Source organism: Acanthochromis polyacanthus, chromosome 13 (assembly GCF_021347895.1).
Source record: "Acanthochromis polyacanthus isolate Apoly-LR-REF ecotype Palm Island chromosome 13, KAUST_Apoly_ChrSc, whole genome shotgun sequence".
Lineage (NCBI taxonomy): Eukaryota > Metazoa > Chordata > Actinopteri > Pomacentridae > Acanthochromis > Acanthochromis polyacanthus.
Genome location: NC_067125.1, coordinates 36,124,574 through 36,140,885, shown reverse-complemented (window position 1 = coordinate 36,140,885; position 16,312 = coordinate 36,124,574). Strand labels below are relative to the sequence as shown.

At 39.1% G+C, this 16,312-nt stretch overlaps 1 protein-coding gene across 1 annotated transcript in view; it reads right to left on the bottom strand.

The window, feature by feature from the left end:
* ptgir (prostaglandin I2 receptor) overlaps positions 1-15,620 on the bottom strand; it is a 31,926-nt gene extending 16,306 nt beyond the window's left edge. The window contains exons 1-2 of the mRNA XM_022220919.2: positions 15,393-15,620; positions 14,278-15,222 (exon numbers count right to left, since the gene is read on the bottom strand). Of these exons, the coding sequence (XP_022076611.2) occupies positions 14,278-15,111 (834 nt within the window). The 5' untranslated portion in view covers positions 15,112-15,222; positions 15,393-15,620. The remainder of the gene's footprint in view (positions 1-14,277; positions 15,223-15,392) is intronic.
* Positions 15,621-16,312: the final 692 nt, after the last annotated feature.

Here is a 16,312-nt window from a genome sequence, read left to right as displayed (position 1 = left end):
ATGGAGGGACTTGTTTTAGGACAATGCATCTTAAATATCTTAAGTCAAACAATCTGGAAATTATCTTGTTTTAACCCTCCTGTCGTTTTAAAGTTTAAAAATGTGGAAAAAAATATAATATTCACAGTGAAAACTTCCACATTTTCAACATTTTTTGGGAAATTTTTAAACATTTTTTGATGGGAAAAAAGAAACGTTTAAAAAAATTTCTTTAAGAACATTCAGAAAAAAAATCAACCAAAATCCAGCAAAAGTCGCTGGATTTTGGTTGATTTTTTTTCTGAATGTTCTTAAGGAAAATATTAGAGCTTTAGATATTTTTAGGATTTTTTTGGAACATTTTTATTCATTTTTTAATTTTTTTTTACAAGTTTTTAGATTTTTTTGAATAAAACTTTTAAGGGAAACTTTAAAGGAATTTTCCTCCTGAAGATTTTGCAAATTTTTATAAATTTTGAGATTTTTTTTCAGAAAAGGAAACAATATTTTTGGGTGCCGTAAATGAGGACAACAGGAGGGTTAAGACACCTAATCTTGTCAGTCCTGGTAAAATATAGATTAAAATAAGTTTCCCAGCTAATTTTAAGATCTCAATATTCTAAATATCACATCTTATTTCGAGCCATTTTTCACTTGCTCTATTGGCAGATTTTTTTTTTCACTCATTTCGAGGTAAAAGTTCCTTGAAATTATAATTTTTTTTCTTGTTTTGGGAGGGGCATTTTTTCCAGTGTACACAAAAGTAACTTAATACATACGGCACCATGACCATGACAATGAACAAGCAGACAAGAATTCACGTTCTAATATGTCCTGCAGGCCTTCAGTTTTAGTTTTCCCAGACTGACTGTCAACAAAGCAGAGCCAGACAAAGTCGTGCGGTCTGTACATGTTTTCATTTTGGGATTTAAAACACAAACTTGACATGCTGCACTTCATTACACTAATATAAAGGCTTTGCAGCATATTTGCAGCAATAATAGGAGACTGCTTTTGGTTAAGCACAGAACAATTACATCCCGATGAAGCTGCATGGATGAGCGTTTGTTAAATGTCACCAACTCCAGGGGTTTCTGAATTTATTGTGTGGTTCCGCAGAATTCTTTTCCTCTTTGAGCTGCTGATGTCAACTAACCCACACGGCCATCATAACAAGTGAGTGCTGATACACATCCAGCACTGCCTGCATGTTCATTTGGATATTTAATTATCTCAGCTGGCTGTTTTATGTCAGTACAGTTGCTGTCCAACATTAATCCTGTCATCACCCAACTGTGAGCTTTTCCTACTCGGCTGCTGGAACTACAGATTTGTGCGTCAGACCATCTGCTGCGGATCAGCAGCAAAGATGTACCAACTTCTCTCAATCAGTGGACAAAAACAAGGATGGACGCCTGAATTAGGACCGTCATCACAAACACACACCTGAAATAGACTCTGAAGCTTTCTGATGCAAATCCCAAAGCTGGTTATTGCACAGATTATACAAATGGTTCGCATATATAACAACAATATAACTATAATTAGAGAGATTTAGATGTGTTGTTATCTTTGGACAGAACCAGGAAAGCTGGTTCTGCCTGTTTCCACTCTTTGGTCTAACAGGCTTCATTCATATTTTTCTCACACACACTCAAGTGGCATCGATCAGGTCGCAGCAAGAGAGCAAAAAAGAAAAACTTTTCCTTCAAATGTTTTGTATATGAGGAGCCAGTTCAGTCTCTGTTTCTAAGATAAAATAATGTTTTGTTTTTTGCTTTATCTGCAGACAAAATGTCCAGCTTCAAGATTAGGAGATCCAAATGATCACAAATAAATTTGTTTTCTTACTTTTGGAAAAAGCCGTCTGTCTTCCTGGAAACAGATTCCTTTCATTCCCACCAAGTGCGTACGTGTTTTCATCAGGACTAATTGGCCTCTTCATACAAATAAACATCTCCCTACTTGACTTGCATTGTTCCAAACTCCACAGCTAAGCAGCACATATCTAAAACTGTAAAGGGACCAAAAATAAAGGAACCTTTGTTAGCATCCATGTCACTGAATGTATTTTTAGGACAGTATGGGATTCTCTGGGAGCAGAAGAGGAGAGTGTAGGGGTGGAAATTTCTTCCCATCACATATTTTCAGATTTGGTACGCTAGTAAGCACTATCTGGGGATCGCCCCTAAAATCCCAAACCACAAAATCTGCACTGCTGCCTGGTTGCAATTATCTTGTTGTATTCTTGAGTCCCTGTTGTCTGCATACTCTGGCTCAGATGATCTGCGAAGGCACTTTGAAGCAGACAGAAAACAATCTGTAGGGACTACGAAGACAAATTAAGGCCGCCTCTTGCCAAAATTTAAAAGAGAAAAAAAAGAAACAACTGGGTGTTTTTTGTTGTTTTGATATGCAGGAACAATCCATTATTGACTCATGAAGCTGAGCGATTCGTCACACTGTCAGATGGATGAATTTTTGATTAATTTTGATTAAATGGACACCCAGCCAGGCCACAGCACAGGGCGACTGCTCAGTGTTTTTTAAGGCGAACGCGATGAATCATAACCGATGTGATGCCAGCTGGAGTCCACTTCATCGAACAAGAATGAACATTTATGACTGGACTCAGATAACATCAACACTTCCTCTGTGATTCCTCTAAATTATTTCATTCTGAATTCTCATTTGATTACTTTTGTTTGTATCTTTTTGACGTAGTTCAGACTGTCGTGCATTCGTCTTGTGTAATCTTAATTATGGCTGCGGTTTCTTGGGTGCAGCAAGTGTTCTGTCACATAATGTTTTTATTGAAGCAGAGTGTCAACTGTTTCCCCTTTTCACATGCCCCTCAGCACATTAGGACAGATGATCACCATGTCCGGCCTTATGGTTTGTTTGATGTGAGGGTGTTGTATTTCACCGCTGCGTCTCAGCCAGGTGTTATTAGGTCGTATATCACCTGGCGCTGCTGGCAAGGTGGAGGAGGAAATAGGAATCCTGTTGTTATTTCTGCACCTGCATTTTCCAAGAGCATGTATGAATTAATTTAACGCCAAGGAATGGGTTGAGGGCAGGTGGTTCAAATTTGAATCTGGCTCTGAGTTGGCAAAATACCTGGATTCACGTGTTAAGCTGTAATGTTAACGATCATTTATTAAACCTTTTGTAAACCAGATTGGACTTCTTTCATTAACAAAATGAATTAAAAAAATCTGCGTGTAGACAGGACATAGACCAGCTGGGCCTAATTTACATCATTTCCATATTGGATGTCATGCTTTTTATTGGCTGCTTCTAGCCAAAAATTGTCAGCACGCTACATGCACATGGCAAACATTTACCCAAGCCAGCCCTCTCTTTTTTCTCCTCTCTTCTCTTTTTCTATGTCTCTACTGGCTTTCCTCTTGGGTGTTCAGGCTCTGGGTTTTGTAAAAGATCTTAAGATAATTTGAATGTTATTGGCACCATTGAAACAAAGCTAAATTGAAAATCTGGTGAATAATGGAGTGTTTATCAGGAACTGTTAAAACCCAGAAACACCAGTAAAATGAGAATGACTCTTAGACTTACATTCACCAGATGGACACAAACATGAAGCCAGATGAACAATATTGTTTCCTAATGACTTCACTGATGTTAGCATTGTTCTTGCAACTTGTTCAATTCATTTTGGTTCAACATTTTTTATCAGCTTTATAACTCTGATTCAGGAACTTCATTGTTGTCAGCAGAAGAAGTTGTGAATGTTGTTGATAAGGCGTCTTTGGTTGTAGTTATTTTAAGTGTTTGCAGATTTGGAAACACAATGCAACACAATCAGTGGATTTGAAAGGATTTGGGTTGATAAGTGAATAGGAAATAAACGTGGATATGAAAAAAAGCCATTAAACAAACTACTAAATATCTTCAAATAAACAAAAATCCTTTGCTCCTAAGAAGATATTTGAATGTTAGTATGGTGTACTAGAACATGTTTCAAAAGCACGGTGTGTGCTTAATATGCATTTTAGTGAATTGATACTAGTTCTATTCCTGTTTTTCAAATTATAAATAGATTGTTTTTATCATAGAGTACATTTTTATACGTTCATGCAACAAAGAGAACAGCTGCCACACAACTTTACCAAAGACGACATATTGTTTTGAACTTATTAACCCAAAAAGGAAATGTGTTTCTTCCATACGCCTGCATATTACTTTCTCCTTGTATACGTTTGCGCCTTGTCTTGGGGTCTTGTAACCTCCTGACGGTTTAAACTGACTCCATCAGGGGTCCCAGCCCTAAAGTTGAGAAACTCTACACTTTGGGTGTGGAGCACAGCTCATGCAACACTGTGTGAACAGTGAAGCTGACTGATGCACAAATAACTGTGTGGCAAGAGAACCAGGAAGGCAAATATGAACAACACTTAATATGTATTTGAGGATGCAGTAAATAGGTGCATGAGAAAGACTTCCTGATATTTTCTGTATGTTTTAGCAACAACTGGGTCTATCTCAGTCAAACCTCAAAAAAAAAAAAAAAAAACTCTATTCAGACACACACACAACCCACTAATATCTGGCACACCAAAGTAAGATAAGATCATCTTTATTACTCCCCATGTCAGGGGAAATTTCCCATGTTACAGCATACAGTGAGCAGCAGTAAACAACAATATAGTTATAGTCATAATAATATTTACAATAAATCTTCCATCTTTTCCTAATAATTCTACTGACTGCACCAAATATCTTCCAGAAAGTGGTACAGGGGGAAAGGATCTCCTCACTGTTTTCACACTGTGGGTAAAAAGAGATTCGGTGACACTGAGACAGCTTTTGTAAATTTGTGCACATAAGAATCTTTGCTTTTTTTGCAAGCAAGGTCCTTTCATTCATATTTTACGTTTGTTTCTATTTTATCACCTTTCTTTCTATCTTGACCAGACAACAATCATCAACCATGAACAGCTCCTGCAGTTCAAGCAATTTGTTTGATGATGCGGTGTGACTTGAGGTTTTCCTCATGTCCACAAACTGACTAAATAATTTAAAAAAATAAATAAATACAGTATGATGCTATGAGAGATTATATACATTTTGCCTGAAACATGAAAGACAAATTATCTTAGATCACATCAGAAAAAAAAAAACTGTAACTGTAATCTTTAAAAAGCAGCACTGTAAAATAACACAATTTGCAGAAAGTTATACATATGCTGACAGCCAGCCACTGGCTTTACTGAGATCATGAGTAACCAAACAAATTAGTCTGGAGGCAGCTATTGATTGGAGAAGACAGATTTACTCTGGGCTGATGGCTCTTCATCTCCTCCGAAGAATATAGCTCTAGGCCCACAACTAATACCATTTACCAAGCTCAATGCAATTTTATTATTTGGTCAATGCAATAAACTGTTAGACGTTGGTCATAAAACCACTGGGCAAGTTGATTGCGTAGGGAAAAGTAAGCTCTCCTGTCAAAAACTGACAAAAGGCACAAATCACCTAATTAACTTTACAACAAACAAAAGAAATTACTTACATGAGTTCACATTTTGATCAGGATTAGTTAAAGTATCACTCCGGTTGTTGATCAGACCACTAAAACATCATCTCTGCTTATTGAAGTTACATATTTTTTCCATGAAATAATCCCTTTCTGCCCTCAGATGTATCACTACGCTGTTGTTTCCCCTAGAATGTGCTGATCTATGACGTCCAGCCTCTCTTATCCCTCACATCTTCTTGACGTAAAATAGAGTCTTTAGTTTCAGATGTGCAGATACTTGTCTGGAACTTTTACCTCAGTTATCCAAATGTGTTGACTTTTTTTTTTCAATTTCATGAAACCATCTTGCACACAACTCTGGTTCTGAACAGACCTCTATTGTTTTTTGGGGGGTTTTTAGTGCCATGTTTTGTCTCTATATTTCTGGCCCTGGTATTACCACCAAAGTAATGTTTTCACTGTTAACCGGCAGAAACATATGTGGCAAGGCATCTCTCTGGAAGTGGTCTGAGATCATTTAAGGGGCACACAACAGAAATGCATTACGTAGGAAATGACTAAAGAGGGCTCAAGTCACCATTTTCACTTCCATATATGACTAAACTGATTATTCATGGGGTCGCTCATAGAGACAAACCCACAGAGAGTTGGCACAAGACTCAGTATTTGGTCTGTTAGCCCCCTGTACGGTTTGAACTCATTCTCTAGCTGTTTTCAGATAAAAAAGAAATCTTTAAAAACCTACTGTGAGTTGCATATTCAACACAAAACATGAGATGGAGAAAATGAGTGACTGGTGAACATAGTCAAGCATTTAGAAGCTGATAAGAAAGACTTTTATCTCAAAACGTTGGTGGAGACGGTCGCTGTTATTATAATGCAATAGACAACAAAGAAAAAAGTTTAATTTCTTTGATTATTTCTTTTACTAAAACCAACAAAAACCTGGAACAAGAAAAAAAATCCAAGTGCCCGCAGGTGTAGCTAATACTGGAAAAAAGATGACTTTACATACTGTAGCTATATTACAACTTTCAGATTAAATTTGTGTCCATACCTGTTTGCTATCTGCTAAACACAGCTCCACCCAGTTTAGCTGAAAAGTCTCATAATTGTTGCCATGTGACTGTTAGTCCTAGCTAAGTCAGGACTGGCTTTAAAATTATGCTGAAGAAAAAAGTTTTATTAGTTATTTATAGAATCTGGTTGCAGTGAAAGTCTTATTATTGGAAATTCTTTAGATGATGCATGTTTGATGAAATATCACAATTTTACGCTTAGATTCAGTGAAGTTTTCAATTGGAACAGCATGTCACAGATGATTAGTTCAAGTACCTTTGGAAAGCTGACCATCTTAAATAAAATGTGCCTTTCAAACCAGTGAGCAGGTTTTGAGGTTCAGAGGGTTAAGAGATGTAGAAGACTAGAGAATATTTCACATTTATCGGGTTACCAGAAACACAGCTTCAAAAGAGATGCTATTGTTAGATCATATTTGTTTGATGTGTAAATAAGCAACTGTGTTATACCAACAAAATGTATTAAACTAGTTTAACAGAGGACAGAGCTGGATCTACATGAGGTAACAACAGCTGAAGGCTCAGCGAAGCAGCTGGAATACTGACTCAGAAATATTTATCAATTGAATTACTAAAACCCCACACTGGAACGATGACCTGTACAGCTTTGTTCTCTGTCGCCCATCTGCGCTCCACATCTGTCTTTACCCTCTTGTTGTCCTTCTGTTCCTCAGCCATTAAAAATCCCGTCTGCAGCTGCTCACCTCTTACTGTCCTTTAACTGGAGCCTAAGGCCTCGTCCTCCAGCATCCTCACACTTCAGTGGCATATTACAGGATTCAACATCTACACCTGATTACCTCGAGGATCTTCATTGATATCATTTTTTTATCATTCCACTTTCTCCTGTAAGGCTCGAACTGAGCAAAAACGTGAGGACAAACCAGAACAACAGAGTTAGAAACCCTGCAGGCTTCATACTGCTGTAATAACAGTAAATGTATGCACATACTTGAATGTGTGTTAGACGCGCGTATGCCGAGCTCAGGATTAAGCGTTCATGCACTAAGAAAGAGAATCCTCATTGTTCCTTTTCACAAAGCCAGCTGCTGAATGCAGAGCATCATCTTTCCTTGTCGAAACCTAGATGAAGCTCACAATGAGGTTAAAATCCCTGCAGACAAGGCTGACCTCTTATCTTCAGCTCCGTCACAATTCATGTCTCTTTACATTTAATTGTACTATTCTGGTCTGGGCATCACGGGTTAATCTGATATTCTTTTACAATTCAGAAACAAAAATCATGCATCCGTTGTTTTTGTTTTAAAACCAGAAACAAAAAAACGGTTTCAAATGTCAAAATCAATACAGTACAACAAGATTCCACCAAAACACAGATCAATTTTATTTGTTCTTCTTTTGCTTTTGGATTTAAGTTTTCTACATTGTTAGTGAGCTGAGGTGGGGGATGGAGGAGGAGGATAAATCAACTTAGAGAACAACGGCCAACAACATCTGCGCTATTGGAGCAATAAATAATAAATAGTTGAACTGACTGAGCTGCTAACAAGTGAGTGTCAGATGTGTTTTACATAAAGGAGTTACTATTGGCAAAAGTTATCTTGGTCTAAAAAGATAATTTTTTCTTAATTTTTACCAACTGAGAAAATGAGAAAGGCAGATCTATCAATCTATCAATCTATCTATCTATCTATCTATCTATCTATCTATCTATCTATCTATCTATCTATCTATCTATCTATCGATCTCCCCCTCCCCACCATGTCACTTCAAGCTCTTGCAAAGCTCACAGTATTCTAATCTGGAATTCCAGATTAGAATACTGATTAGAATACTGATTTCCCTACAGGGAAATCAAGGAGGACACGAGTATTAAGGAGCGATCAGACTTCTGGAGGAGCTTTGAGTGAGAAAGCACAGGTGTTTCCTACATGGAGGGTTCAGTTGACAGCGAAACCACTTTTCTGTCTTTGTTAACTGGTCGGCTCATGTGGTGGGAAAGTAACTGGAGCATCCAGGCAGTGGTGGAAACAGTTACACTCTAATACAAGTGTACGATTTTTAGCACGCAAAGGCCGTTTGAATCTTTTCATCGTCATTTGTAATTTTCTTAATTCATTATGACTAATCTAGAAAAGAAGAAACCATAACCACAGTCTAACATAAAGTTACACAGCAAGTTTTTGTTATTACTCATCTTCAACTCAAACAGCACATTGCCTTAACTGTGGTCTTTAACAAAACATTTAGGCATTTTATTCAGAATACTTCAGCTTGCTGCTCATATTCCTTCCTCACATCTGTTTGAAGTGCCGGAGCTGCAGTAGACATGTGCAAGGTGTTTGTTTCTTTAAAATGATAAGTGAACAAAGATGTCCCAGATAGTTATTACAGCTTCCTTGCACGTCTTTAATTTTCACTGGGAGGAGCTGAGATGCGAAGAAGAGACTCCAGCAGGGGAAGCGAAGAGCCTCATGGGCAAAATAAACACACCAAAACAATTTAGCCACAATTTGTTTTGTTTTTGTTAACCAGTCTTAATTGTCTGAATTGTCCTGGTATGTTAAGCTAGAGGGATAGACTTGTAATTCTGAACTCAAGGTGAAGAAAACATGTTATAAAACCAATTTCATCAAGTCACTTCAACTTGAACTGTGTTTTAAATGAGCTAACACAGAAATTTGAGTTTAAATCACACACGATATGAGGCTGAAGCCAACCTAGCAAATTGTAGTTTGGACCTAAAAATGTTTATCTGAATCAGCAAATCTGATGTTTTTATCTTACAACCATGTCTACAATTAGGAGGTGGGAGGAGGCCCATTGAATTACGTTGCTGAGTCTATGCCAGGCATTACAAGGACTTCACCTTTGAGTTTTCATGGTTTTATCTGGATTTAAAGAACTTTCCCACTGCATCCAGTCAGACACACTTCACTACATCTGGATCCATCTGGATGGTGGGGGGGAGAGTGTCAATGAAAAGCTATCATCCTGTCATTCTGCGTATCTTTAAAGGAATTCAGGTTTAGGTCTTGACTGGCCCTTACGAGCTCCTGGATGTTTTGGAACTGCTGTAATGATGATTTAGTCGTTGGATTTCTGGTTGAAGCCCTGCAGGGAAACCAACACACGTTTGTCAAGACGTTGTTGCCATTTTAAAAGCAGGATCTCATCCAGAATTTCTCTTCTGTTTCCAGTAACTGATAGTTCAACCTTTCTTAAGTCTCATGAACAGATTTTGGTGTTTCTAAACATCAGAAACATTCGTCACTCCATGTGCTTTTGCATTACTGTGATGTTTTTTGCCCAGGCCGTCAGAAGCCTAGATTTATGTTCCCCATGACCGTAAATGTGTCAAAGCAGTCTGTTGCTTATCTTCATCCTGGCAGTCATTCCTGCCTGCTTAGTTTGCTCACAGTTATTGGAAGTGAATTGGTATTTGAAATTTTCAAGTCAAATGAACAGAAGATAATGTGCTCTGATCTTTTAACTGGAATCTATATTTGGTAGATACAGTGGACAGAAGGACAGACTGGATGTAGAAGTGTCAACAAAGGTCCCAGACATTGATGCATTTATTTCAGGGCAACCTTGATCCCCCTTGATTCCACTAGTCCTCAAATCAAAAACATTTTGTTTTCAACTAAAATAAAAACTGAAAAACTCTAAAAACCCTGTGATATTGGATATAGACATCTGAATTCAATTTTAAAGCCTTCCTTTGTCACAACAAAGCGTGTTATGAGTGCACTGTGTGCTCATTCTCCAGAGTTTTTAACCGCTAGCAGCACTGTTGTAGGAGTGGGTTTCAGTTTGACTATTTTCCTATGCATGCACACAGGGAGCTACTACACAATCTGATCTTATACATGATTGACTTGAAGACGACGGCTGGCACGCAAACATGGAAGTAAACAAGTGTTTTATAAGAGAGGAAATGCATTTGGCGTCTGTCTAGCCATGTGTTTTGGTGAGACACACTGAATGGAAATAACTTTGTTTTACAAAAAAAATAAAAAAAACAGCAGGGCACCATTAGTTCATTTATTTTTCCATTTTCAAATTCCCAACCTCTAGTCGACCATTTTGCACTTAACTTTCCTTTTCTTTCATGACCACAGAGTCAGCACAATGTGTTTGCATTGACTGAAGACGTAGTGTAAACCTCATTACAGCCGCTGCTATGATGCACACACTGCTTTCAGTGCAGGGAGGTGGAATTCAGTTTATGGATCTTTGTTGCACTTCCTGTGAACCAACCTCACACACGCACACGTCAATACTGGTCTGCTGACTAAGAGCCAGATATAGCATCTACACTAATGGAAACCTTTTATGATTAAGTCAGACCTTTTCAAACCTGATGTGGTCACACTGCTACTCTCAATTAAAGCTGCTGCAAAAATAACCTGAACTATATTCATCATCATTCACCATTTATTAGTGTGATAATGGGGGAAACTTCAAACCAAGCTTGTCCAAAGGTAGCAGCATGAGTACAGCAGCTTATTGATCAAGGTATTGATGAGGAACATATGCCTCCCAAGAGATGGGACTGACCTGCTCCCCCACATAACACGGCTATAATCTTACAAACTGAAGACGACAGGACAAAGGAAAGCGAAGAAAGGCCGAAAGGAGTTTTGTTGATTTCTCAGGGGAAACCAAGTAATGACTATTGACTTTTAGGCTAACCTTCCATCTTTTATTACAAGAGGCCTGATTCATCCACCCTAATTGCATAATTGACTGGTAATAGACCTGGACCTTGAAGATATTTAGTTTATAGTCTTAAAACGCAAAATAAGTCAGAAATGCTCAAATGTGTGTGTGTAATTGGATTGATTTGCAAAACTGTTGTAAAATAAATATATAAATCAATTTACTCTTGTAGGGATATGAGTTTGAACATCGTTATAGTTATCAAATCACTGTTATTAATGCAACACATTTGAGCCAAAATGCTTTCCAACAGAGAAATGAGATTGGTTTAAACTTTAATATTAAGGTTACAGTGTTATCTATGAAGTGGATTTATCGGAGTAATTTCAATATTGCAGGTTAAAGGCTACAAAATCACATAAAACACAGATTTACCTGACTAAACTCAATGCTAATGTTAAGAACCTACAGAATAGTTCATTATTGGGATTTACCAGACAAATCTAAAGCTAAAATGAAGATCCTATAAGATACATATGGAAAATATACACATTTAAATGTAATTTAGTGTAAAATTGGTGATGTAAATGTGCAAAATTGTGCTTAATTGTGATGCAAATGAGGCATAAAATCCCATCCCAGGTGATAACATTCATCAAATCAGTGTCCAATGCTTAATGACACCTTATCTTTTTCAGGGAACTGTAAGTGCACAGTACGGACTGCAGGTTTAAATCAACGGCAGGTAATATACAGCATCGAAGAGCAGGGCTGTGCTGTGACAAGCCTGGGAAGCTGCAGAGACTGAGGTAACAGCGAACAAGTCAAACATTCACAACTAATGAGTTACTCCTGAAAATGACGCACCACACACGCCACCTCCAAAAATGACTTTGCTCTTCTGACAAACTTCTACACAAGCAGTGGTCTTTTACCACTTCATCAACATCACAGCATGTGAGCTTTCACCTTCTGAAAAAAAATCTAAAATCTTGAAGCACTGGGGAAACAAGTACATGTCCAAAATGTACTGCCTCATTTGTTTTCCTCCAAAAAGCCACTTAGCAAATACAAGACCGGGAAACATGATTAACATAAATACAAGGATTGGAGACATTTTTCGTATCTGCAAGCCAAAGACAATTCACAAAATTGATGTTTTCTGATTCTATAAATATTCCTCTTCTTGCATGTAAAAAGAGGCATTCATTTCTCAGTGCCTGCTTTTACATTTCACCCGTATCTACCAACGTGCTGATGACAGCAAACAGCGGGCTGAATCCGCTCTGGAGATGAAAACTCTCCTCTCCAAGGAATATTCAGTTACATAAAAGTGCTGTAAGAGAAAGAAGACTAACCGGATACACATGTTTGTTTTGGCACGTTGCTGTCATGTGACTGTAAGAATTAATGACAAAATGGACTTTCTGAAGGAGCAAATTTGCAAGAATATGATGAATTTTCCATTATTTTAATTGCAGAAAAAAAACTGATTTAAAGTTGTCGGGATTTTTTGCCAACATCTGCTGTGCTTCAGGCAAACCAACCGGTGTGAATCATGAGCTCACATCTGTCTGGAAACGTGTCAAATCTGCTTAGAGGTGCTCACATGCTTTACCACCTCCGTCTGCGCTCGTTTGGTCTCAGCCACAAGGATGTACGTAGACACGAATGAACAAGCACCGACACGGATACGCTTGTCTGCTGAGACAACAGGAATCTGTCAGGGCTTTACAAATTATTCAGAATGATACACAACAGGGATCAAACGTGTAACTCTAGACTGACTACATAAACTAAGAATGCCTGTAGGTGAATTTAATACTTGGTTAGATTTAAAGGTATCAAACTAAACAAGGAACAATGGAGAGCAACATGAAGTGGCTACATGAAGTAACCCTTTTCCACCTACGTTATATGGGTTTTGCAATGACCTTTGCATGTTTTCTAATTTAGTTCTGAAACTGAAATAAAAAACTAGCTGCAGTACAGTGCAACTACAACACACATTCTTGCATGTGGTGAAGTCGGGATTTCCTGAAGTTTTAGTCAGAGCTTTGGCGAGTATGTACCATCATTGCTGTTCATTCCACTGTCACCCACAGCTTGGGGGAAATACATCACATGCACTATAAGTTAGTCAAAGTTTCAACCAAGCGCTTCCAGAAACCATCCAGATGCAAAGAACAAGCACATAGTGAACAGTGAGAACATGAACAAACACCTTTTACTGCTTCCTGTAAACTCCTTGATCATCAAACCACTGCTGTTAAAGAAGGCCAACACAAATACACCAAAGCAAGAGCGCCTTAATTATGCAAAACATTCATCACATGCTCCAGCGGCTTTTTGTTCGCCAAATTTGACAATCCCCAGGCCAGGATTTAGGGGCGCTTACTGGAGGCTGCTTAACCTCCTGCCAGAAGAGTTTTGCCCTCTGGGGAAGGAGGGGCTGGACCAGTCTGCCAGGGTTGTCAGGTTTTGGCACACTGCTCTCGAAAAAGAACAGATATGGAGCTAAGTAGACAAATCCGCAAGACAAACACACAGGCAGTGATAGAATGGCATGTGTGACAGAGGCCGCACTCTCAGACACACCTTTAGTGGTTTTGCAGCCAGGAGAGCAAAGTGTAGCCGTTAAAAAGTCTCCAACGGTGAATACAAACACATACCACAGCAACAAAAACATCAACGGTCGCCTTGCCTGCCGAGCGAACATGATTACAGAATGAGGGGAAGGAATTAATTTTATTGGTGTAGACACAAACTCCCTAAAATTAACCCACTTCTGGAAAGTCTACCTTCTACTGATAGTATTCAAATATACATCTAGTCAAGGAGCTGTGTTAAAGAAAAAAAGTACCAAAACCATTTTAAAATCCACTTTCCTGTTTCGCTTTCAATTCAAACTTTATTTAACCTCTTTTGATTTCACCGGAGAGCTCTGGGTCATGATTCAACAACTCAAAACTGACACATCAGGGTGTCACATCTTTTCCCTTTTCCAGTGTAATGAACACAGAAGATACTGACATAGCATGATTCAGTGCTGGGAAATGGGTGTGGAAAATAAAGAGACAGACGTAAACTCACAGTCAGCGGCAGGGAGCAGACCACAAAGATGACGGTGATGAGGGCCAGCAGCACCAAATGATCCATCTCTTCCTCGCCCTGTCCGAACCAGGCCAGGCTCATCCTCCTCTTTCTCCCTGCTGACACCACCGAGCCACGTCGCATCATCTGGCTCCGGTGCATCCGGCACAGGCTGACAATCACTGATCCATTACACACAAACACTGCAAAGATGAGCAGTGCCATAAGAGAGGAGTACGACAGAGAGAAGGCCAGCACCAAGTTGGCCTGGTCGTCTCCTGTTGCATCCATGTCAATGAAACACCAAGTCCCAGGGCAGTACTGTCTGAATTTGCCATAACCGCTGTACGGCAAGAGGCAGAAAGCTAAAGAAAAGAGGTAAATAAAGAAAAGAGTGAACTTGGCAAAACTTTGACGGATGTGGACAGAGTAGAAGTAAGGGTGGCTGATAGCCAGGCAGCGTTCCACTGCCATGGCGCACAGGATGAGCGTGGGTGCCAGGCCAAAGAAACTCATGGCAAAGCCAAAAAGGTTGCACAGTTCTTCATTGCCCAGACTGAGCAGGGACATGTTGTGGGCATAGCAAATGAACACAGGCGGGCTGAGCAGGCAGGTTCCCAGCAGGTCAGTGAGGGCCAAGCCGGTCACGAGGATGCAGAAGACCGAGGACCTGGACCGGTGCTCCTTCCGGTGAACACCAAGGATGAAGAGAGCCAAGAGGTTTCCCACCACAGCAGACAAAAACATAATGATACTTGTTGATGGCTTGCCATCCCGACCCACGATGCGGGTGGTGTTGTGACACAACTCATTTGAAACAATGCTATTGTTCATGTTTTTCTGACTAAGAGAAATGTTCAAAGTGGAATCAGTAACAAATTTCCAGACAACAAGAGGAAATTCATGATTCCTGTCTCTCTTCTGGCTTGAATCCGTGAAATATATCTGTGGAACAAAAAAGAAAAAGCAAGGTTACCTTTCTCAATCACAGATGTCAGATATTTCATCAAATCATATCATATGAACAGTCTTTCCTTCTTAATATATAAACTACTTCATACTTCTTTTCAAAAATCTGGTCTTATCTTGAGTTTTAATGACTAAGAATTACTTACCTTCACCTGGATCTGCCAGGAATCAGAAACACCGGAGCAACTGAAACCATTTAAAGATTCTTCCTGTGCTTGTTCTTCTGTTTTTCCTCTCACGGTGTCTTTGCTGGTTCAATTTGAAATGCTACCTGCGCTGACACGGTGTTTGAAACTGCCGCTGCCGGTATCAGACAAACACTGAACTCACGGACGGAGAGGGAAAGACTTTTCATGCTCCGATCCACCCCCTCCTTTAACTTTCTCGCTCTGGTCTCTCTGCACCTCCCAGTCTGTGTCAGATCGATGTATAGTCCCTCCCACTATACTGATGACTCACAGAGGAACTACACATACGAACAGATTTCAATCTAAAGCAACTTCAGCAGTTTCTGCTGCCTGTCAACCACAATGAAATATCTATAGAACAATTTCTTGTCTTCACTATATACATATATGCATATATATGTACACTACCAGGGTTTTCTAATCATCAATTAGCCTTTCAACACGATCAGCTAACAAATGTACCACTGGAACAGAGGAGTGATGGTTTCTGGAAATGTTCCTCTGCACCCTTATGTAGATATCCCATTAAAAATCAGCTGTGTGCTTCTCAGTGTCAAAGCATGTTCCTTTCAGACTGAACTACTAACCACCACATGAAAAAATAGCAAAACACAGACACCAATCGAATGAAATGATTAATTTTCAAGGTCCCACTTCCCCGTACACACACACTCTGGTCAGTATTGGCTCGTTCACTGTGTGTGCTCACAAAAAATGTAACCCAATTAGTCTTTTGTGTAAGTATTTGGTTTGGCCATGTCTCTCCTTGGTTTTTAAAAAGGTGTTTTGAAAAGCCTTAATCTCAGCTTGCTTACATTTCATGCAGCCTTTGGTGCAACTCAGCTGAGTAAAGGGAGAACCAATGCACAATGGTTGTG